Source organism: Chironomus tepperi, unplaced genomic scaffold (assembly GCF_022539635.2).
Source record: "Chironomus tepperi strain 1889 unplaced genomic scaffold, CSIRO-AGI_Ctep_v1 contig_67, whole genome shotgun sequence".
NCBI lineage: Eukaryota > Metazoa > Arthropoda > Insecta > Diptera > Chironomidae > Chironomus > Chironomus tepperi.
In genome coordinates, this window is record NW_027226189.1 from 142,423 (window position 1) to 167,028 (window position 24,606).

At 32.4% G+C, this 24,606-nt stretch overlaps 1 protein-coding gene across 2 annotated transcripts in view; it reads left to right on the top strand.

Moving 5' to 3' along the window:
* Positions 1 to 24,606, top strand: part of Lim3 (Lim3 homeobox protein) — a 30,128-nt gene that overhangs the window by 4,024 nt on the left and 1,498 nt on the right. Inside the window, exons 1-6 of one of the 2 annotated variants that reach the window (XM_070653117.1) lie at positions 21,885 to 22,740; positions 23,325 to 23,499; positions 23,654 to 23,856; positions 23,926 to 24,121; positions 24,186 to 24,331; positions 24,391 to 24,579. In XM_070653117.1, coding sequence (XP_070509218.1) covers positions 22,623 to 22,740; positions 23,325 to 23,499; positions 23,654 to 23,856; positions 23,926 to 24,121; positions 24,186 to 24,331; positions 24,391 to 24,579 — 1,027 coding nt within the window. In that variant the 5' untranslated portion in view covers positions 21,885 to 22,622. Of the gene's footprint in view, positions 1 to 21,884; positions 22,741 to 23,324; positions 23,500 to 23,653; positions 23,857 to 23,925; positions 24,122 to 24,185; positions 24,332 to 24,390; positions 24,580 to 24,606 lie in introns of those variants that run through there. The other variant, XM_070653116.1, reaches the window with a different exon arrangement.

The window sequence follows — 24,606 nt, forward strand, 5'->3', positions numbered from 1 at the left end:
TTAGAAAATTATTAGCTAGTTGCTTCAATTAAGTTATGAATTCTAATGCTTCAAAAGGACTTCTATACCCAAAAAGTATTACAGTTCCAGATCGTTGAGACTCTGACTTGGTGCCGGATTCTGTAAAACCAAACCACAGGTTAGAGCAGTAGTGGACAACCTTTATTTTTCGTTACACATTGTCGTGGTTAACCTCGACTGAGGTGTCACGAAACACAGGTTGCCCACCAATAGGTTAGACTAATGCTACATTGAGGATGCATTTTCCACGAGCAACAAGAACTCCGTCACTCCCCTAAAACGCGAACGACCCCTTTGCTAAAATGCGCACCATAATAGTTCCCTTAAGTCATTTCCAACTCACATTTCTAATGGATTACTTTCATTCAGTCTCTAATGTTAACAAATAGATATTCGAAAAAAAAAAACAGTTTTGATCCTTTCAATGACATAATACAAAATACTTTAACGTGCTTTAAATTCATCACATTTGTGTAGGGAATATGTGAATAATTTCGATTTTTTTTCTGATGAAGTATTTACGTCCATTTTGTATGTCAAGACATGTCCATTGTTACGTCCCAAATCATTACAGCGTTTTTCTTTCCTTCTTATTTTTTTTAAGCTATAAATATTTACGATCCGTCCCCATACAAGGATACTTCTTCTTCTTTTTTGCCCATTTAATACTGAAATGTGTTGTTTAATGCACTCCTCAGCAATAAAATTCGTATTTCTTTCACATCGAATTCATTTATAGCCTTTTCCCTTTTTTTTCTTTTATTTCATGTCATTCATTTAAAGATTCGATAAATGGAATCCCTTTACGATATAAAAATTTATTTATTATTGACAATTCTCGCAATAATTCTTAAAGTCAGACTAAATTAACCTCAATAAAGTTTAGTTATGTCGTTGCAAAAAAAAAGCCGCGCTCTATCTTATCATTATAACTGATAACAATAAAACAAGGAAAAGAAGTTTCGATGCTGTCTCAGTGCCAAGATTAAGAATTGGGATTAGTATCGTGATAATAATTATGACACATAAGTTCTTGACGTGTTTACTCTTTCGATATCATGTAACGTCATTGCAGACGAAAGAAAGAAGCCAAATGATAAATGACAAGCTTCAATATGGTCCGTAAATTATCCATGAAACACTTATTCCATGTTATTTTCACCAAATTAACTTCCGCGTGTGAAGGGGATTGAATGTTATTTTTGTTGACTTGGTTTTTTGGGGATTTTTGGATTTTGTGTCTTACTTCGTGTATTCTAATATTTCTTGAAGCTGATTCTATCGTTTGCCAATTTCAAAAACCAAGTTCAATGCTGTATTTTTCATTAAAATTGAATCTTTCTCTAGCAGACAAAGACCTCGTTCTCAAGAGCAGACTAATGCTCGCGAGCATGCTCAACTAGAATATTTAGGCAGAGCAAGCGCTCATTTGAGCAACTAGTCCTTTCCGTCCTTTACATTCTACTCATATTGTTCACCTGTTCCAATACCCCACTCAGAAGTTAACCATAAACATCAATCATCAATCACACACTGTTTCTGTTTTTGCGAGCCATTAACGTTTTTGCGAAAAAAAACAACAACATCTATCCATATAATCCACATATTATAAATATATAAAAAATACAAATGTACAACAAAGTGGTGAAATATGACCGTGTAATGCATACCTCACTCACTATGAGACTATACACGCAATATATATATATACTTTTTTTCGGGGTGTGTTCAGTCTTTTGTCTATCTGAAAATATAAAGTTGAGGGTGAATTTATTTCACAATGTTATCTTCAGCTTTACTAAAAATAAATTTATTTATGTGTTTTGATAGAATTTTTTTTAAAGTCAAAATAAATTTTATTATTGATAAATTTAGTGACGTGAATAATGACATTGCTATAATTTACTACCTACAGTTAGATACAAAATTATTTGTTTTGTAGAACAGAACAAGTCAAGATGCTCGTGTATTGAGACAAAATGTGTTTTTGGGTCTACATACTTTAGTTCTATTTATTTAATTGTTCTTAAATGTAGCATTGAATTTGATAAGGTATTGGGAAGATGATATTCCAATATCATACCTAAGTTCAATAACATTTTAAGAGCATCAATGCCTTTAAGACACATTACGTAAATGACAATTATTGTCGATTGAAACTCCATCACCAGATTCTCTAAAAAAACATATTTTTTTTTCTACAGGTAAATTTGTCCATTAAATTAATTTAATATCCTCAAGTCATTTATGCTACTCAATACTTTGTTCCATGAAATGCTCTTTTTGTAGCTTCTATAAAATACAACAATGTTTACAACAAATATTTGAAATATAAAAAAATTCTCCCTTTTTGAAAAATCTCATCGCCAAAGGCTAGAAATGAAATTTCTCTAATGGAATGAAAACTTTTTTTTTTATGTGAATCTTTGATGCTCAAACTTAACACATACGTGCAGACTTGTTTGATTGAAATATTTTTTAATTCCCTTGATGATTTATTTCTAGACTTTTTTTATTTTTGAAGATTTGCTTTGTTTTAAGTCATCGCTCTTTTGAGTTTTGAAAGAAAATGAAGGAAAAGCAGGAAATGGGAAAATAACTGGTTATGGTTTTTGATATTAGTTGTGATTAGTCCTGCTGTAGCTATAGTGGTTGATTTGAGTATTGAGAACCTCAATCATGATTTTATGCACTGAATTAAAAATGTGAAGGAAGAATGTTGGCGTGGATGTAGCGTATAGTCACGATTGGAGCGGATTTGGTAAAATCCAACCCCATCACTACGTCGTGTGCCCGAGCAAAGCGTTTTTATTATGCCCTATTATCTATAAGACGCGGAGTTGCTCTGATCTACCGTGAAGGAAGATTTCAGTTCGTGGTTTACTGCATGGTGCTGCTCGGGGTAACTCTCGAAAGGTTCTAAAATTACACAATTTATTAGTCCTACTCTTACGAATTTCTATATATTAAACCTAACAATACCCAAAATGCCTCAAAAAATTCTCTAAAGTTCGCTCAAAACCATTTTCATCCCATTCATCCCATCTTACTCTCCTTACTTTTTCTTTGTTTTTCATTAAAAAATTAGCTCCGAGTGCCTAATACATTGTTGATTATGGATTTCAAAAGAATTTTTATTTTCATCTCAACGTGCTGATACCAAGCAAATATTTATAAAGTTCTTAAAATATAATAAAGCAAACAGTTGGTACATGCTGCGCATCTATCTGAGGGGGAAATAAACGTTTGTTTAATATAAAAGAAGTGAAGTTACACAGTATAATTTAGAATTTTATAATCTTTGAATCATGAAGTCGCTTTCTTCAATAGCCCAATTAAATAAATATTTGAGGAGCGACTGAGAAGATAAAAAATATATTATTGATAAGAAGAATAACTAATTAAAACACGCGCGTTCATTTGGTTCTTTTTTTCGGTCGAACTACAAAGCGGTGAGACTACACAAGAGAAAAAAGTATATAGAACGGTGGCGATGGCAAAGAGACAATAAAAATTCATAAATATTGCAAGAACGCATGCTCGTTATCACTCCATATTCTTTGTAAATGATTGTATTTTCTGCATGTGGATTTCATACACATTTCCACATTGTAAACAGAAATGGAGTTGATTCTCCGCTCACTACGACTTGTAAGGAAAAGAAACGACGAAAAAAAAACACCGGAATTACACAATGACTTTTGTGTGACACATTTTGACACTACGGAAAGTGAAAATTAATTCATTTTGATTCAATTTTTCACGCATTGTCGAACTTGCCACGTGCCTAGGAATGCATTAGTGGAATTAATTGTGAACCTGTGGATGGTTGGCCTTTTTGCCGGTTCCTTTTTACTTTTGTTATGAAATTATTGATACAACTTTAAAATGAGCATTGTCATCTAACTTCAATGAAGCCTCTTTATTTGTTGATACAGTTTGAATGAGCAGCTATGACTATGAAATGAATGAATGACATTCGAATTTTTCAAAAAAGTTTTAAATTTTTTTAGATATTAATTTAATTTAAATTTGTACAACTGATTCCTGCAAGTCTATTGTTATTGAGTGCTTTACAGATAAAACAAGGTTAATCTAATAATTATCAGCTATAACCAGATATAACTTATTCAGAAACAGATATGACGAATAGCAAATGTTTGAAAATAAACAATTTTATTTAATAATATCGTCATTTATTTAAAATAATAGCAGAGCTCGAAGCTAGACTCGGATTTTGTACGAGTCGATTTGAGTCGACTTTTCCATCCCAACTCCGAGTCCGGCTTCGAGCTCTGAAAAATACAGCCTTGTTAACTAATTGCCATCCGGAACAACGTTACGTCCAAATTGCTGCAATATAGATGCAATGTCTACCTAGGACAGTAACAGGACCTAAATTCTGAAGATATAAACTTAAGCAACACAAACAACAACAACTGATTTTACGGCTAACAACCTCTGAGCTCCAAGTTAATGCCCCTCCTTCAATTCACTTCCAACTTCAACCTCACAACTTCAAATTGTCCCAGTTGTGGCTAAAAGACTTAACGACTGTCCTCTTCATTATCAACACATAAAAACAAAAACATCCGGATACACACTTTTAACGCAAAGAGGTCGATTAAGGTGATTCCGGAAGTACGGGAATGTATATTCTTTAGTAGGGAGCGGTAATGCACGTGGCAAAAATTATAATCCATACGTAACAGCTCGAATGTTAAAAAAGTCTTTAAAACAACATCTGTCGTCAAAAAAAAAACTTTTAGTTCCTGTATATTGAGGTGTTTTTTATGGACATTATTAAAGATGTATTTATCACAAATTTCCATTAATGAATGATAAGGCAGCAAATCCTTTATTTCACTCTCAAAAAACCCAAGAACTGTTGATATTGATTTCCCATATTGTGTGTTTCGTAAAAGGAAATGTAAGTGCTATTTAATGACTGAATCATCTTCCTTCCGTGAATGAATGTTAGTCACGTGAGGCAAATTAAAGTAGATATCGCAATATCCCTTACTTTATTATTTTTCATACCACATGTTTCGCTTTTTTTTTGGTGTCATTTAAAGTAAAGAATGCGATGCACGACAATGACCCATCAAAATAAATTTACATAAAATTTAATGAGAAGTCGAGAAGGTTGAAAGAATGAAGCATATGTTGCTCGACCTTACACTTGGAGGTGATCGATGGATGTAGATATGAGTGGAAGTTCGTGTTTTTAAAGAGATGGTTTTGGAAGTAGGACTTGTGGGTAGAGTTGGTGTCTGTGATTCACTAGTCAGGCAAAATCAGAGACACGGCCAGAGATTCTCTTCAAAATCTTGTTGTGTAACGTCAGATGCATCTATTCCTCATATCAATTCTGTCAAAAACAACTAGTTAATAGCTCGATTCAAAGATATACGCGAAGGTCAGAGTGAAGTTCTACAATCTGAATGTCAAGAATCATCCGACCAAAAAGTGTCAAATTTTATCAATTTTATAAAGTTCGGAAGTACCGAGCTCCATTGAAAAAGTATTTTATTTTGGGTAAAATTGTCAATATTTTCAAAGTTGTCACCAAAAACAACCAAAAAGTCAAATGTTTTGGCATTGATAAAAACGTGATAAAATACAAAATGTAGAATCCCTCTATGAAGGAAGCCATCAATGTGCTTCAAATGACAATAAACAAAAAATTCGGTCAAATTGCAATCGGAAATTTTCATCTTGAAGAACAGTTTGCGTAATAGATAAAAAAATAAAATAATACAAGATATCGATACACGGCTTGTTACACGTGTTGCTGATATACACCTCCAAGTTATCACACATACGACTGTGATGACGGAATTCTCACAATTAAAATTCTTGTATTGACAAAATTGATATGTATGAATTTTTTTGTCTAAAAGGAACACAACACAACCGACAATGTCGTAATAGGTAAGATAGTACGTAATTCGAAAGTCGTCTTTTGCCTTTAACATTTTTTTTTTTATATTTTTAAACAGATGTTGATCAGTGTATTTATCGGTAGTCTGGCATGATAACCATTTATAAATAACAATTCATTAAATAACAATGTAAATCGCTAATGAATGATTTTTGAACTCGCGAAGCAATTTTAGAGTATATACAACAATGTGCTGCAACACACCCTCCTGCACTTATTAAAAGAAAACAAGAACTCACGTGCTGGAATTGGATTAAATTTTTTTGTATTTTCCTTCCTATTTATTTAGAAAAAAAAATCAGTCAATTTTATGAACAAATCAATTGAACAAAAGGGTCTGAAGCCAAAAAGTATTATAATTAATATAATTTGTTAACTAAAAACTTGCGGTTGAGTTACTTCCAAAAATTAACTCTCGGAATATTCATGCATGAATTGAGTAGAAAAATCCCTCTTATTTGTACTAAAATTATTTCATATTATGATGAAATCAGGTGGGAATAAATTAAATACATCTGGTTTGAGATGACTTGCTGAAAAAATAATTCAAGTAAATGAATCGACACTTGTGTAAAGTCTCTACATATTCGAACTTTAAAGTCATTACAGTCTGAAATATTTTTTTTTTTTAATTTACGAAGTGCTTTACACGGGGCACCGAATTAAGTAAATTGCATATATGCATAAGGTATGATAAAAACAGATGTTTTATGAACTCTTATATCCACTGTTATATCATTTTTATGACATAAAATGAAAAAATATTATTCTCGCGAAAATATAGAACGTACATGCTTACATATATATGAGCTATAGCTTAGCTACATCCACGATAAATGCCCCTCATGAAGGATTCGCATAAATAATCCAGTAAGATTTCTCTAATGCATCATTTTCAAGTGCTCAAAAACATCTAATAAATTTTTATGTCCTCGTTCTACAATTTATCGTTGTCTTCTTTATTGTTGTACTTTTAATGGTGTTGAAAGGGTTTGAACAGTTTGGTTGACTGTCTGTTAATTTTGTGGGACATACTATGCGATTCGTGATACGGCTTAAGATACTTATTCTGACAAAATATCAATTGGAATATAAGGAACTGCCTATTAGTTTGTGTGAAACGTAAATGTCACTTTGGTTAAAGGATGCAACGCATTAATTGATTTATCAAGAATATTGGAGTTTTCAACCAAATTGACACAAACACTACAAAAGATCACAGGTTGATGAGTCTTTTCGTATTCTTCGAGCCCAAAATCAGGTTAGTTCCTACAAATGTCAACAAAACTAGACTCGGTAGCTTCTCAAAGACTCATCCTAATCCAAATCCAGGTAACAGACAGCAAATCTCAAAAATGCGCTCTAAGAACCTCCAATAATAGGCATTTCTAACTTGCCTACAAACAACTCAATGATAGAGACAACATAGCCCTCAAAATGGTAAAACAGCATTTCCTTCCCGCTGTGCGAAAAAAATGTCACCCACGAGTCATTTATTTGACATTATTTATTACCATACCCGCTTTTCAATTCATCCTTCCTACCATTCCAATCCCGTGTGTATACTTTATGAAAAAAAAAAACAAAACGAGAGGATTCAAGCATTTAGTAAAAGTCACAAGTATAAGGGGTGCGGAATCAACAAACGAGAACGGAATGTTTAAAAAAAAATAAATGTGCGAAAAAAGAAGTTTTATAGGATACGATTCCAGTGCGGCAATAAAAAAAGAACGATATGGATTAATAAAATTAGGAGAAACAAGCATCAACTATTTATGTATATTTCGCATATATGTTACATAATTGAATTGAATTTCTCCGAGTGTTGAGCAGCCAACCCTCATTTAAATGCTCTCGCCTTACCAATTTACTCCTTTTTTTGATTCCGATTTCTTAAATATAAAACTATATCTTTTTAAATTTCTATAACCTTTTTTTCCTCTGCCATTTATGCTATCTCATCTTAAAGAAAACTATATTTTCAAGGATAGATACCCCGGCTAGTGTTTACTACTCTTTTTTTGCTTTCATTTATTTATTCATACCCGAGTAAAAGCATTTATGAAACCTATTTAACAAGCATGAAAAAAGAGCGCATGAGAGAGAATGGAGGATACACATAAAACGTTGATAAATGACAAAAAGCACTTAGATCGAATTGGAAAAATCCAATGGTAAAAAATATCTATATTGGAAATATTGTGTGAGTTGCTGTTGCGCTTTTATACATTTGCCAATGATTGTGCAACTTTTTTTTTGAGCTGTTTCAATGTATATGGATAAAGGAGATATCTACTTGCAATTTATGCAAATGCACAGTAGTCAAATTTCAGTTCCAATGTTTTAATATTCATATTTCTTTTTATGGAATGTTGATAAAAAAAATACATAAGCTCGCTGAAATATAGTTTTTTTCGGGATATGATGAATGGTAATGGGAGGACTTAATAGTTGCTAAGTGCATTGGATGAATTTAAGGATTGAGTTTTTTTGTTGACTGATTAAAGTGAATGCTGTAGACTGCAAAGGTCTTCAATATTTGGTCCATTGAATAATTAAATATTATCATTAAAATGTCTGAACAGCACAATCAAGTTGCCGTCAAGACACCGTCCCGTTTTGCCATCAAGGCACTATCACGTCATGAAGGCAAGACAACGTCTCGTCATGCCGTTAAGATAACTCACGCCATGCCGTCACATCATCTCATCAAGACACTGTCATATCATGTCATTGTCGCAACGACATCAAGATTCAAACTACTACATTATGGTCATCAGGAATATGAGATTTTTCATATTTCAAATGTCACCCAAAGTTACTTAAGATCAGTCCTAATTTTAGTGATTTTCATTTTTTTTGCGGTCGGTTTCACTCGAAGAACTACTGGATTATGGCTTTTTAGGATCAGATCTTGTCAGGATCTAGTATAGAGAGTTAATTCATTGCTTGTCTGAAGCACCAACCATTGGAATCATATTCAGGTATGATTTCAAGGCCAATCCAAGGCACTAAATGCTCTTTTCTAGTGTCCAAGCCACCAACCAACCCTCCAGCTCTGATTTCAAGTCATTCACTTCCATTACTAACTTCAATTCTCATTAAAGAAACCTTACCAATAAGGGAAAAATTTTCAATGACTCACAAATTCTTAACTTTTTCTTTGTTCCAACTTCAACTTTTCACTCATCATTTTCATCATGATGTATTTTCAATCTAGATCTTTTTTTCTTCCATCAGCAATAATACGTTCTTGGAAAAGAAGCCAAACATGGCACATGTTGTCAGATATAATGATGAGATAATATTGAATCCGTACGATTCTTGTGCCTTATTGCTCTCTTGTCTTTTTTTGTGTGTTTTGTGTGAAACATGACTAAAGTCGCGTGCATCAAAAATTTTAAAGAAAAGGAAAAATTATAGGTCTGGTATTTTTACGGACTTGTGCATCATCAGCTGGCATCAAAAAAAAATTAATATTAAATTAAGGAATGAGGAGGAAAAAAATAATTTTTAACAAAGTTTTATGGTTTCCTCATGGGGATTATGCATGCGTATAGATGATTTTTTGCGTGGATCTGCTTAGCTTCTCATGTCATGATTGATTAAAACATATTACTCAGCACATGAACAGATTAAACAAATTCTAACATGTTATTTACTTTTAATTCATATTTGATAAGCTGTAATTCATGGCTTAAGGACATCAAAGACATATTGGAATAATATTTACATTCAGCACTTGCACGTGCGAAATAAGAAAAGCCATAAGAGCACTCCTTAATTATTAGGTTGATTGTATGTGCAACAAAACATCATTAAAGCATTATTTATAGCTCTCAAGAAATTGATTTTGTTTCCCAAACATAACCCAAGTGGTGCAATATGCCTCTAATCCTCCAGTGATTTGTTCGTCAATGAGTCCTTTCCTATTGTTTTCCGTCAAGAGAATTGTGCACACTTTCAAAAAAAAAGGGGTGCGATTTATGGCACGTGGCTGTAATTCAATTTCCAATGAAAACATTTACGGGACATAATTTTCTCAAGCACCATGCGATTCTTGTGCAGAAAATTGTTAGTTTAGTACCCGAAAAAAACTCAATTGTTACAGTATATCCATAAGTCGATATGGAAGAGTAAAATCACGCCTCTGGCAAGTGTCGGAGCTGTTCTTTTGTGTGGTAAATGCATTCCTTAATTGCTATTGAAGGTTGAACATTAAAAAAAAAAGAATATTCATCGACGTTCACTCGACGTCTATCCAGAATAGTAACATTTAATGGATATTTATTTACATCTTAATTTCCATTAATGGAATTGTCAGATTCTGTATTTGTGCCATAAACTTTTGCATAATTAAAATGCGATGAGAATGTTTTTAAGCTTAAATGTGCAAATTTATATGGCATAATGTACCTCGTAACTGTCTCCATTTTGTAAAGTGAATTTATATTTTCTTTTCTTAAGAATTTTCCCTTCCATTTCCATTTTCCTATAGACGATATTCTTTTTGTATACAATGTTGTACGAGAGGGATATAAGAAAGCATGAGACACAGTAATGGTTAATGCTGAAAATCTATTTTATATTCTGAAATTTCTTTATGACTTTCTCACCCTCAACGTATATATACATATATATCCAGCCATTGAATTTTTTCCTTTTTTTCTTTCTTTACTGCCTTTTATTCTCCTTCGTGCTCAACAGCAAGAGTAAGGAACATAAGTCTCATCACAACCACTCACAGATGTTACACATAAAAATTGCTTCAAGTCAGGCTAATGCGAAAAATGCTCTTGATATTTAATGTATATCAGAGATTTCATGCCATTCCACTACGTTCTTGTTGATGTGCACGGTCAATGAATAATTAATGAACAATTTCGAACTTTGTGTGATCTCACCTGAAGATTCTTTTTTATCTACAATAATCTGAGCTGTTCACCTTTAATATTTAATTGAAGCGTCGACCTTTTGAGGGAAAACTTTTTGTGTTTTTTGGGGTAATTTAAAGGCAGCTTTAATGCTACTGCCTGCTGTATTTCGAGGGCATAAATCAGATTTTCGCAAATGAATTGAAAATAATCCGATCAATGTATGCCTGAATATTTTTTTTATTCATATTTTTCAATTGAATTAAAGTCGGATGAAAATTTTTTCAAGCATAAAAAAACCTCGAAAAAATATTTTTTTTTTTATGCTACGCAACATAAATGGCTTATTTGGTCGCTTATAACGACAAAAGTGACATACAACCATAAAATAAAAATAATTTTTTTGTCCTCTTTCAGCATGTAAATGTTTTCTCGGTTATTATCATAAAAACTGTACATAAAAAAAGTCGCATAAAATGTTATGAAATATACTAAAAATGTCTCTGGAAGTAGAAATAATGTTGACATTTAAAACATTCCCATATACCAAGGAAAAAGTTTAAAGTTTTATGGCAGCAATAATATTAAATAAAATTTTATTTGTAAATTTTTTTAGATTTTTTTCAAAAAAAAAGTTCAACTTAAGGAATAAAAGTTTATTGGAGGAAATTTGCAGTTTGAGATTTTGTACTAAATTTTTAAATGGTGATTTGGGAAGGTGGGGGACTTTAAGGGGTGATTTTGATTTGTATTTTTTAAGGTAGTGTTTGAGTTTAAGGTTATGCAATGCGACGAATTGTATGTTTCACTATAAAAATGGATCAAAATAAACCGTTATGGTGCCGTCAGGGCAGCTATGCATCAAGACATCGTAGCAGTATCCCAGTGAACACATTGGGCTTTTGAGTTACTCCAACCCATAAACAGTAGAAGGAGGAGTCCATACCGTGTCATTAGGCTTCCAAATTAATGACAGACTTAACCTTATTTCGGACGGGATACCTAGCAATCTAGAATCAGTTTAGGGATGTCTTTTAGCTTCTCAGACACGAACTTTAACTTTAAACCTTAAAGACTAGAAACATTAGTATCAAATTATTGAAATTCTCAAGCAATTTGAGTCAACTTTAAACCAAAAGTCTGCAGACAGCAAGCAATACATAATACCCCAAATCCCCATCAACTCACCATCCATTAAATCAAGGTTGACCACTAAATATTCATAAAAAAAATATATTTTTATCGTTTATACAATCTCAAGGGTAGTCTCTATAGTATATGACAAACTTTCCACTCATAATTCTGCATTAACTGCAGGGAGCAGCAATGCTTCTTTAGATTCTTATTTTCTTTCTCAGACTTCACGTCTCATTTGGAAATTTTCCTCTTAATTGAGATAAAGTTTATTGATTGAATTTTATATGACTTTATTACTATTTTTAACTTATAAACTAAAGAAGTTTTCATTTCTATTGGATACTCAAGTTAATGGATCAACAAAAGGGAGAAGTTTGAGCTAACTAAGTTCATTTTAATCAATATCCTCTTTAGTATTCCATCAGTGTGTAATACGTAAGCATTAAACATGTATACTCAATATTCTACTCTTACAAACTGTCATGGAACTCAAAATTTCTCTTTAGATCCTATCCTGGTTAAATGTATATGATATAAAAATACACAAATTCAATATTCTTTCTACATTTGACCTATTCCGTACATCTACAATCTATTTCTCCTGAATTTCATTTTGGCTCATATTTTCGTTTCAAGATATTTTTGTATTCATCTCAAAATTATATCCGCTTCCATAGAAAAGTCATTTTCTGATTCAACAATCTTCTTTCTATATATGAATTGGTGTACACAACATGCTGTATATATGCTTTCATTCCATATTCTATGGATGTCCTTCATGTAACGTTTCTTCCATTTGAGAATTCAATTTTCATGTTGATTTTTCTTCGTTATGTATGTTGTTTTTGGGGATTCAAGGGATGGACACTTGGAGATATTTAAGGTTTTGGTGGCTTTTGGGTTGCAACTTGCAATTTGCTCTGGATTAGGAATTGTGTTTTTTTTGGAAATTAGGATTGAAATATGTCAGTAAAGGATAAATCAATGTCTTTCTGCATCCTTGACACTTTAAGGTTTGCGTCTTTACTCTTTATGAATTGATTCAAGCAACATAAGTCAAAAATCAAGCATAAATCCTTCAAAAATGACTCGAATCTTTAACAGCTGGTTGCAACCCAAATCAAAATCCAACTTCCCATCCCTTGACTCGACTCCACAACAAACATCCCTTTTGTCGCATTTTTCCAGCACACAAAAAAAGGTGAAAAAGGAGCACATAGGAGAAATAGCTTGCTTATTTTTCCTTTTTATTATGAAGCTTTTTAATGAAATGAAAAAAAGGTAAAATGAATTGAAAGTGAAAGGAGGTAGAACAACATACATTTGTACATAATGGATGAAACTTTTTTTTTCTATCCAATCATATTACTTGACTGTTTATTTGTGTTAAATTATTGACATATGATTAAAATTTAATAGAAATTTTGTTTTAGGAAAATTAAAGTCGACCGATAAAAAAAATTGGAACAAAAATTGTTGCTTCTCTAAAATATCCCCTTAATTTCAACTATAGACTTCATATGGATTCTAAACAATAAACTTCAAAACTCGAAAGTTTATTTTTGTCTACTTAATTAAATGTTGTTGAAAAACCAACAGAAATAAATAAACATAGAGATGAATGAGGGGGAGTTGTACGTAAATGACGTCTTGTTCTTTGATGTAGAATGGGTTTGGATATGGCTAAGCTACTGAAATTTACTAATCCGGAAAGCGTACGTTATAGACATCATCGTAGCATGGTCAAAAATTCATGCCTAGGTTGATTTAACTCCGATCTGCAGTCGAATTTCTTCGGATCTAGGCTCACGTCATTGTGACACTGCTTTGAAGACGGACTTTCAACCATTTCTACGCCGCTTGGATCAATTCTGGTTTATGGTCTCACATGGATGACGCCTAAAACCAGCTCTATAGCTTGCTATCGCTTGCCAATTCCCGATTTCAAGTGCAACACTGTCCTGATCGACAGCTAACTTCCTTGAGTTCTTGGGACGCCCACGTGATTTTTGTCAACCATAAATCAGTCAGATGGTCAAGTCAGACTTATTAAAGAAATACCCCACAAATTAATAGACATCATAACTAAATGACCCCAAAAAATCCTTGCCTTTAAGCCAGAACTACAAAATACAAAATTTTTCCATATGTAAAACTACAAAAATTCCACATTATTTTCCATAAACAAAAGACAAAGGCAAAGGCAACATTACAAGACAAAAGAATATAAAAAAAATTTCACAATAAAAAGAAAAAGTTTATTACGAGATAATAAATTTCATCCTCTGTTGTTGGTTCTGGTCTTATTCTCTCATGAGGCATTGTTGATGAGCGCATGGTGAAAAATAAAAATGTTAAAGGGGATGGAATTTTTATTTCCCCGACATACATAAGAGTGTATGGAAGGAAAACTATAATTTAATGTTATTATTTAGGATTATATTCATAAGCATGGGTTGCTGTTTGTATTTAGGATGGGAATGAGATCTGTTGTGTGTGTTTAACTAGTGGAAAAAAATATTTGTAATTGATATTTGTGGGATTTTGGTATAAAAAATTAAACAATCAAACGATATATTTTTTATCATCATCATGATTATCGATGACAAATGTAACATGAGATATGCTTGATGGGTGAGCGTGACAGTGGGAAATGTCATAAAAGGGAAAATTGTAAAGTTTCAATTAAAATGCTATAAAAATTATTAAAGTTGATTCTTTAATTTATTTTTATGAAAATGCCAACAGATAAAGTTGAATTTGAAGGCTGGATTGACTCGGTGATACGTGGTCAAGTCCTATGTAATCTGTAAATTTCATTAAAGATCCAGCTTTATTGGGTTCAATTCTCAGAAATCGACGATTAATTTTGTCTAGCTTCAGGTCAAGACAATGGAGCTTACAGCAGCAAATTATTGTCTCTATGCTGAATTGGACTTGATGTAAAGATTGAGATGGATTAGATCTAAATAAAAGCTACCTGTAGCCGTAAACAGCTGTAAATCTGAACAGCACTTTCGTTTTCGTCATGAAAATGAATCGAAATCAGCTTTGTTGTCATTCACTCTATTCGATACAGTGGCGATGTAGCAGCATCCTAGCAACTATATTCTGCTACTTGGGACAGTATGACGTTGAAGTCACTCATAATTTAGGTCACATTTGTGCCACAATGCATTGTGATTACACAATTTTTACTCCTCTTTCGTCTATTCGAATAAACCTTATTTGACGAACCTCAATATTGATGAATTCCTCAACCTACTGATGGGTAGAGGCTGAGGACTCACATTACAAACCATAAAAAGCAGTCAAAAATAATTGAACCTTACTTACCAGAAAATAACTAGAAACAATTTTCGCACTAATTTTCCATTTGTCAACCGATAATCTCTCCTTTGTTGTTCCACCCTACCACTCACTTTACTTTTATGTATATTATCATCCACTGTAGACTTAAAAATTACCCAAAAGTGATAAAATAAAAAGAAAAGAAATCTCCTAAATGTTTACGAAAATGGAAAATGTAATAAAATAATTTTCGTCTCAATCTCATGCGAAAATCTCTCTTTTCTTCTTTTTTTTTGTCTATTCCTATATATAGCTATAGATCTGTCAAATGGAGGGTGAATAAATGAGAGGATAAAGTTGGCTTTTACGTAAAGTGAAAAACTTGTCTTTTGTAAATGTTCATTCCCTTTAATCCCCTATGCTTAAAATTATGATGCTGAGAGATTAGGTGTAACTGAAAAGTATATATCAAAGGATCTGTTGCTAGGTACTGTGTGAGGATTTTGGCATGTTATCAAGAGATGACGATTATGGCTTTAATTGTGACGAATTTTGATAGAGATTGGCATCTTCAAGTTCCTTCGAACTGGATCTTGCTGGAAATAATCAAATTTGCGAATTCTCCCTCCTTAACCTCAAAAACTGCAAACTATCCTTACAAAGGATCATTCAAAATTTACATCAAGTCAAAATTGACACTCCTCGAAACTGCTAATTCAATCCAAGCGATCCGTAAACTTCAACAACATTAGCACATAATCGTATAATCGAAATAGCAAAGAATGATAAAATTTTCATGCCATATGTTGCTTATTGCTATCGTCAATTGACTGTTTAATGTCATTGGATAAATCCTTGCAATCCATAAGCGAAGCATAATTGTATTTTTCGCTCAATTACATCCATTAGTGTCGTAAATCTTTGCGACGACTGAAAAAAAAAAATATTTTTAGGTGTTAAGTTTTTTATGCTTGTCATGAATAAATTTATGATCAGAACCCTCAAAATTATCCATCTAATAAATTCATTAAGATTGATTTTGAATATTTTATGAGGAAAATATGTCATTTTTTGGGTGCTTATTTTGGAATTGCTTAACGAAAATGTTTCTTGACATTTACTGAAATTTATAACTCATGCTGAGGCAGGAAGTGGAGCAGAACATAAAAACATCTACAAAATATAGTGCAAAATTTATAAAAAATACTAAAAAAAAAATAGTTGAATGCTCAGGAACAAGGAAGAAACATGAGAAAAAATTACCATCAAAAATTCATGCAATTTAAGCCATAGTAAGTGCCAGAAACAGTAGATATTGCAGAAGGATATAAAAATCTCAGAATAATAAAGATAAATTGGTCAAGGAAGTGCCTGAAGTGAAGTTCTTCTCTCTGTGTTCATGCTCATGTGAAAATAATGTTAGATTATTCAATTTAGTAGTTTATGTAGTTGATAATTTATATCCATATATTCCTTATTCATTTGTATTAAAAGAAAATGTATGTGGCAAGTGGCATAGACTTGAATTTGGTGGAACGAGGGCCTTTTTTCACACATTCAATTAACAGATTAACTCGTTCCTTAGAAAAACTATTCAGAAATTCACCATAGAAAATTATCTTAATAGACTTCCTTAATAGATTGTATCAATAAATGTATAACATTTATGCATCCCTAACCCCAGGCATTTTATGTAATAATCGTCACCCCATGCATAATAAATTGAATTTAAGTCCTTGTAACAAACACAAAAAACTAAAGCAAATAAGAGTACGAGTAGGAAGAATGGTTTTAAATGTCATTGTTGTACGAAAAAAAAATAGTAAAGAGTGTGAGGAGAATGAAAGGATGAATAACATCATAAGGGATGTGATGATAAATTTTTATTGCTAAACACGAGTGATCAACTAGATGGAAGGTTCAAAAAGTCAAAGTCTGAAATTTGAGAGTGACTCCCTTGTAATGCTTCACAGTAATTTCAAAAACTAACATAATTTGAATGCAGGAACTAGAAGATGTGCTCGTTAAGAATGGAGATTGATGGATTTTTACTATCTTAACAGTTTCTTAGTTATTTAAGACTGTGCTCTCAATTACTTTGCATAAGAAGACATATTTAGCCATGAATTTACATCTTCCTGACTAGCAACACTCGATTTCGATCAGCACATAAGTCCCATAGCAGCCACTTGAGTCATGTCATTGGTATCCAGGTTATAATCATGGATCATTCCATTGTCATACGGGTCCAGCCACATTGGTACATTGCTGGATCATAAGCCGGTCAAGGATGCATTGAGGTCTGACAACTATGGCACGCATCCACAAACAATCTCATTCGATTCATATTCAAGCAAATTTGATGAATATTTTAAGCTATCCAACAAGATCAACTTAAGATAAAGCAGAAAAAATTGAAAAATATTGACAAGTGGAACAGCACATCTTTAACAAATGACAGAATACAATCAAATCATGATAACTATAAAACCACTCAGAAGCAATAAAAAGGAGTAAAAACCCGTTCATGTGCTTTGAATATTTTTCATGACAATATTATAAACTGATGAATCACAATGGCATTTAAATAGTCCAACAGCAACAAAAAAAATACTTTGTGAATAGCTTTAATGCTTAAGCGGGTATTACTAACAATTGGGAGTGCTTAAGCATCAGTGACGATAAATAGCTAACATTAAAATCGATAAATAGCAACAAAGTAGAATTGTCATCAATTTAATGCACATTCATTTTAATGGATATGAATTGAAGGGCGATTTACGATATTTTCCACTGTGTCTATGTATATATCAAGAGCGAGAGCATTAGTTTAATGAGACCCAGTGGACAAGTGCTTTTTTTTGCAATATAAAATGTTCAATGATGCGGGACCATTTGTTACATTTATCAACAGTGACCGGGATAAATGATCTGTTTAATGTTTAAAATTGGAACATCTATGTAGGTTGATACTGATCTCTCTTATTGCCATGATTTTTGGCATTATTTGATCTTCACCAAATGACATCAAAATAATGCATACAATGAATCCCATCAAGCATAAACAAGGAATAATTTTAAAGTAAATATGTGCATATACTTGAAAAAATAATGAAGCCACTCATGATATTGAGTCATCCTCATTTCAACCCCTTGCAGCTACCCTCAATGTTTGTACTAACAATTCGTAAACAAGACTTGTTATTGTGGATTCCTCATTTATGTAAACAAATTCTATCCGATTGAAGATTCTGTGGAAAATTTTCCTTTAATTCATCAATAATGCATTAACTCTACCAAAAACAATAAAACTAAATACGTACAAACTAGTGACAAAGGTGCAGATTTATTTGTTTATTCATCCTATTCATGTCAATTCTAACAATGTCATGCCATCTGTTGTCGCCAAAGCACTTGAACCACTTTTTACTATTCATTATAAAATTTTTGTTGTTATTTAATGCTCACTGAGAGAAGCAATTCAAGTTCATTCTATTGTTCGGTTCCAACAACCACTAGTTCCATTTAATAATTTCTCTCTCTCTTAATATTTATGGTATAAAAATTTATTTTTCATAATTAAAGTCATTTGAAGTGTGTTTAGGTATAAATTTACCCTCACAAAAATAGAAGTAATCTTTGAAAAAATTATTTCATGCTGTCTATTAAGTCAACAAAAGCAACATGAAATTTGTAAATTTGTCATTTCCTCTATTGTGTTTAATGATTTTTGAATTTATTGAATTTTTTTGAGGTACTACTTGAGGTCCTGAAAGGTATGATCAATTTTTGTATGGATTTTAAAGTTTGATAAAGCAATATGATGTCAATAGAACGTTACAGCTGACTTTAGACAAGCTAGTGACATATGAAAGTGACAATCAATTGCAATAAGTGGCAAGTTGTGTTGGGGAAGTGATACCGTTTCATTCTGGGTGCATCGTCGTCCTCAAGATTATTTAGTAGGTAATTTGATAGATTTTGGGTTGTTAAGAATGGCAATAATGAGACGATTTAGGTCACATCTTTTGTTTTACTTAGTTTTTTCGCTTGTCATTTCGATGATTTGCATCTTCATGATCGTGGATGAAGTAGTATATTTTAAGAGTCACCCCTAGCCAATTGACAATAATTAATAAGCCTAATATCTTACTTAGTTCAGAATAATGACAAACATATTCAAAATTATTGCCTTTTTTCTGTGGTTTTGATTGAATAGATCAGTAGCGGACAGCATTTCTCGTACCATGGCAAACTTCTGTTGTTGAAAATCATTTGCGGCACACCAAAGAATTTTGATGCCACACCGGTGTGCCCCAGCACACAGTTTGTCCACTATTAGATTAGATGAAAGCAGTGCTTGAAGTCGACTTGAATTTCGTATTAAAAAGTCGACTCGACTCCATGTAAAGCTTGAGTCGACTTCTAGCTCTGAATGAAGGTCATTACTCATTTTTCATTGCAAAACTGCGCCTCATCCTCAACATAATCAGATAATTTTCTACTTGACATTTTGAAAAATATCCACGCTTTGTTCTATCGCACTTTAATTCATCACATACTGAATAATGTCAGTCGTTAAATGCTAAAAGAAAGAATTTTTCTTTTCTCCTTCATAAGCATGAGCTATAAAAAAGAATAAAAAGGCTAAGAAAAAGAAAAAAAAGAGAGGAAAATTTATGAAGAAAATGTCGGTGAAAAATGTTTAAAGTCCCATATGTAAAAATGAAAGCCATTAAAGCAGCATAATATAAAAAAATGTTATGTGAGTAATATACAAATTATATCACATACGACTTCTCCATATACATATCTATATCCATACGAATGAATAATGTTCTTTTCTCTTTACAACTCTCTTATTTTTGCTGCTGCTGATGCTGCTTCTATGTAGATATTTTTATATTGTTATATCATTACATATTTTTGCGTTTCTCTGTCTCTCATTTTTATCTACATAAAATGCTTTACACAATATAAAAATCCACTATGAAGCCCCCCTTCCGAAAAAAAATGGAATAAAAATGAATGGAGATGTTTCTATGCTGAGTGGCTTGATGACTTGAACGCTTTTATCGGATGTACATAGTTTTCAGGATTCTGGCTTTAAGGTATAATTAATTATGGGTTTTGTTCTCTAATTTAGACTATTAGCAATTGGGGCTTATAAATTGTTAGGGTTTTGGCGGTTCCTTTGATCATTATGCGCAATAAGTTGTACAGCTTCGTGAACTTTAACTAAAATTTGACAACTTGTTTAAGGGCACGGAACTAATCGATCGTATTTTGATCAGTTTTGATGATCAATTGATTCTAAATCCTTGCACAAATTTGGAATGAATTTTGAAGGATTTTGTGAGGATAATAGGCCATTAACTACAAGAAAATGGCTGGATTTTAACAATTCTTCTTACAAATTTTACACTTCCGGACTTTCCTGTTTTTAGGTTAATTAATTATTTTTTCTAACCATGTTGTAAGCTTTGTTGTTTTGCTTGCTATGATGATAGATACAATATATTATCGATAAAATGATAGATACACAATAATCGATAATATATAGCAAGCAAAGTATCAAAAATGACAAGAAAGTGGTTTTAAAAAAGAATCAAATTAAAAGTTACTTGATATTTTGGAGTCAACAACCTCTAGCTTTGTCTCTAACCTATTTTCAGCAAAAATCCAATAGTTCTTACTTACTTACTTACTGGAACCATGCTCCGACTTGGAGCAAGCCAATATTCCCAAGATTCCCAAACCGACAAACCAACACCACCCCAAAGTCACATCCCCACAAAAATTATGCTGAACAAGATATAAAGATGAAAGTCACAAGCAAGAAGAAACAATGGAGCATAGATGTAAATTTATCATGTCACATTAAATGTGTACCATATTTACACAGAATTTCCTCATTCTCTTGTTTTTCCACAAAAATAAAAAGGAAGGAAATGATTTAAAGGAAAAAATAAAATGCGAGGCAAAAAAGATAGCAAAAAAATATTCAAATAATAAAAAGGCTGAAAAGATATGTAGCTCATGTTGAAAACCTTCTATATACATTTCAAAATAAATAGACAGTCTATACTTTTGTGTATTCTATATACATGCGTTTAAATAAATTCATAATTTTCATTCCTTCTTTAATAAAAAAAAGTTGAAAATGTTCAGTACAACTAGACTTCTGTTCTCTATTTGTTATCGTACATGCGCAAAATATATGTCAACAAATATGGAGGGGAACGATGAATGAATATTCTTTGACATGTTTGATTGTGTTGATTCTACTCTCGTGTACTAAAAAAACTTTATGTGCTAAAAGTGAGAATCAGGGATGTAGGAACACGAAAAAATCTTATCGCAATACACAGCACTACAGTCACATGCTCTACGATCGTAGCTCTGGAGAGAAAATAATAAGCATGTATTGGTAGACACTCATGTAAGAATAGAGCAAGAACACACCCTTTTATAGTCAAACCATCCACCAATCCTGTATTTGTGTACCAATGTGTTTACTCAAATGGTTTTTGCTCACTTGTGGAAATAAATGTTCTTATTCAACATTATTATTATGTCAAATATCCAAGTTTATCCAGTTGATTGCTGGAAATTGATCAACGTGGATGTGCGACTGTCATAAAATAAAATAAATTTTTTTTTGTGTTTCTTCTGTTCCTTTATAAAGTGCTTTTTATACACTTCATCATCCATCTATTCCTCCATCTCATACCATTAAAACTTTATATTTTTTGATGGAGATTGAATAGGCCTCGTCGCCGTCAGTGATCTACTGAAATAAATATAAAAATTTATGTACAGTATATAGGAACAATATTTAAAGAGGATATTTTCGAATATTATAGTGGCAAGGTTAACGAAAGGAGGAACGAGGCAGCAACAACAACAAAAAAAGATTTAAATATTCATAAACTGTGATTTACGTCGTGTATCATGGATCCTTTTTTTTAGGATTGTGGTGTGAGGCACTTTATGATATAAAATTTTGTGGAAGTTTATTAATGTGAAAGCATTTTGAGTGTCACAAAATCAATAATTTATGAGACGAAAAAAAAAATCATATAGTGATGGATGTATGGAATTGAAAAATTAGCATAAACTACTTGAAATGTTGAATATTGTCAAAAGTGTCATGGGACAAAATGATGAATGTGTATTAAAAATATCTCAATATGAGATAAAGTATCGGAAAAATATTCATAATAAAAAGCATAAACACTGAATAAAAGTTTATGGCTTTTGCATAAACAACACATAATAATAAAAAATATAAGAAACGCTTTATGAATCCTTAAATGAAGTTCTTGTGAAAGGATATAATAATTTTTCATATAATGGACATGCTCACCTTAATGACCAACAATAATAATTGTGATATATTGCGTAAAAGTTCGAGTCCTGATTACCGCGTACCACCAATCAATTTAAATGATTTTCCCAAGTTTTTATTGGGTAAGCTGTGATTACATATTAATGTTTTTGTGAATTAAAGGTGTAAAAAGTTATTGGATGTGGATTGATGAGGTGCATTTTATGGTTCAATATGGCATAAATGTTATGAAGTGATAAAGTAAGACTATCTCAGGGTTTTAGTCTAAGAATCTAGCGGTTTCTATTTTTCTGGCTTGTTCTGGCTCAAAAATAGCCAGGTCTGCCACAATCTATGACATAATTCTTAAGAAATGTTGAAGCTAGTCTTAATCTAAGTCTAAGTCTAAGAATCTAAAAATTTCTAATTTTCTGGCATATTCTGGCTCAAGATTAGCCAGATCTGGCACAAATGAACTTGATTCCCCTTCCTACTTCATGCCGGTACTCATATGATACAAAATTCAATGAACCAGTCATTCGTAGTGAATTTATAATGAAAAATTTATGCCCCAAAATAGCTCTATTATTGCCTGACATCCAATATTTATTCGCTAGTTCCCGCACACCGACGGCATCAATTGAACAATAAAATAAAAAAAATATTTTTTTCACCTGCAATAAAATTTTTATTTCTAACCTTTTTTTTCTTCTTTATCGTTTTGCAGCATCAATTCCTAAGTGCGGAGGCTGTCATGAATTTATATTAGATCGATTTATACTTAAAGTATCCGATCGAACATGGCATGCAAAGTGTCTACAATGTTGTGATTGCCATACACAATTAAATGAAAAATGTTTTATTAGAAATGGTCAATTATTTTGCAAGGATGATTTTTTCAAGTAAGTGATAATTTAAGTTCTAAGTATTAACATCCCCAAAATAATAATAAACTTGCGAATCTCCTCCACCCTCATCTAAATTAATTTATGGAAATATTGAAGAGTCATTGTGGTTTCAATTTTCGTTTCTATTCCGATTTTACTGGTCAAACAGGCGTTACGGTACAAAATGCGCATCATGTGATTTAGGAATTCCACCCACCCAAGTTGTTAGACGTGCACAAGACAATGTTTATCATCTACAATGTTTTGCGTGTGCACTTTGCTCACGACAATTAAATACTGGCGATGAATTCTATTTAATGGAAGATCATAAGCTCGTTTGTAAGCCGGATTATGAAGCGGCGAAGGCCAAAGGTAATAAAATATAAATTCCTTTAATTGACTTACACTTATTTATAACCTGTATCAACATATATCATGTAGGAATGTATTTATCTGATGGATCTTTAGACGGCGAAGGATCAAACAAACGTCCACGAACAACAATTACCGCTAAGCAGTTAGAGACACTCAAAAGTGCTTACAATAGTAGTCCGAAACCGGCCAGACACGTTAGGGAACAATTATCTCAAGACACGGGACTCGACATGAGAGTCGTGCAAGTTTGGTTCCAAAATAGGTAAGCCAACAGCTTTAACATGCAGTATTTTATGGATAATAAAAATATTTTTTAATAAATTCAGACGAGCTAAAGAGAAACGACTGAAGAAGGACGCTGGCAGGACCAGATGGAGTCAATACTTTAGATCTATGAAAGGAGGCTCGTCGCCTGGTAAACTTCTCGATAAGGACGAATTAAAGGTTGATTTGGATAGTTTTAGTCATCATGGTAAGAACTTGAATGATTATCTGACCAAACTGGATCTAATTAATTATTTATATCCATAGATTTAAGTAACGATAGCTATAGTACCATAAATATGGGATTAGATGATGGAGCATCGCCACATAGTGGTCGCAACTCATATATACACAGCAGTGCTAGTCCACCACCGTATTTATCTAGTCATTCACCAAACCCAATGAGTCAAAATCATCACTACTCATATCCTGACAACATTGTTTATACACCGCTCGGTAAGTGGTTGATTAAAGCCATAAAGG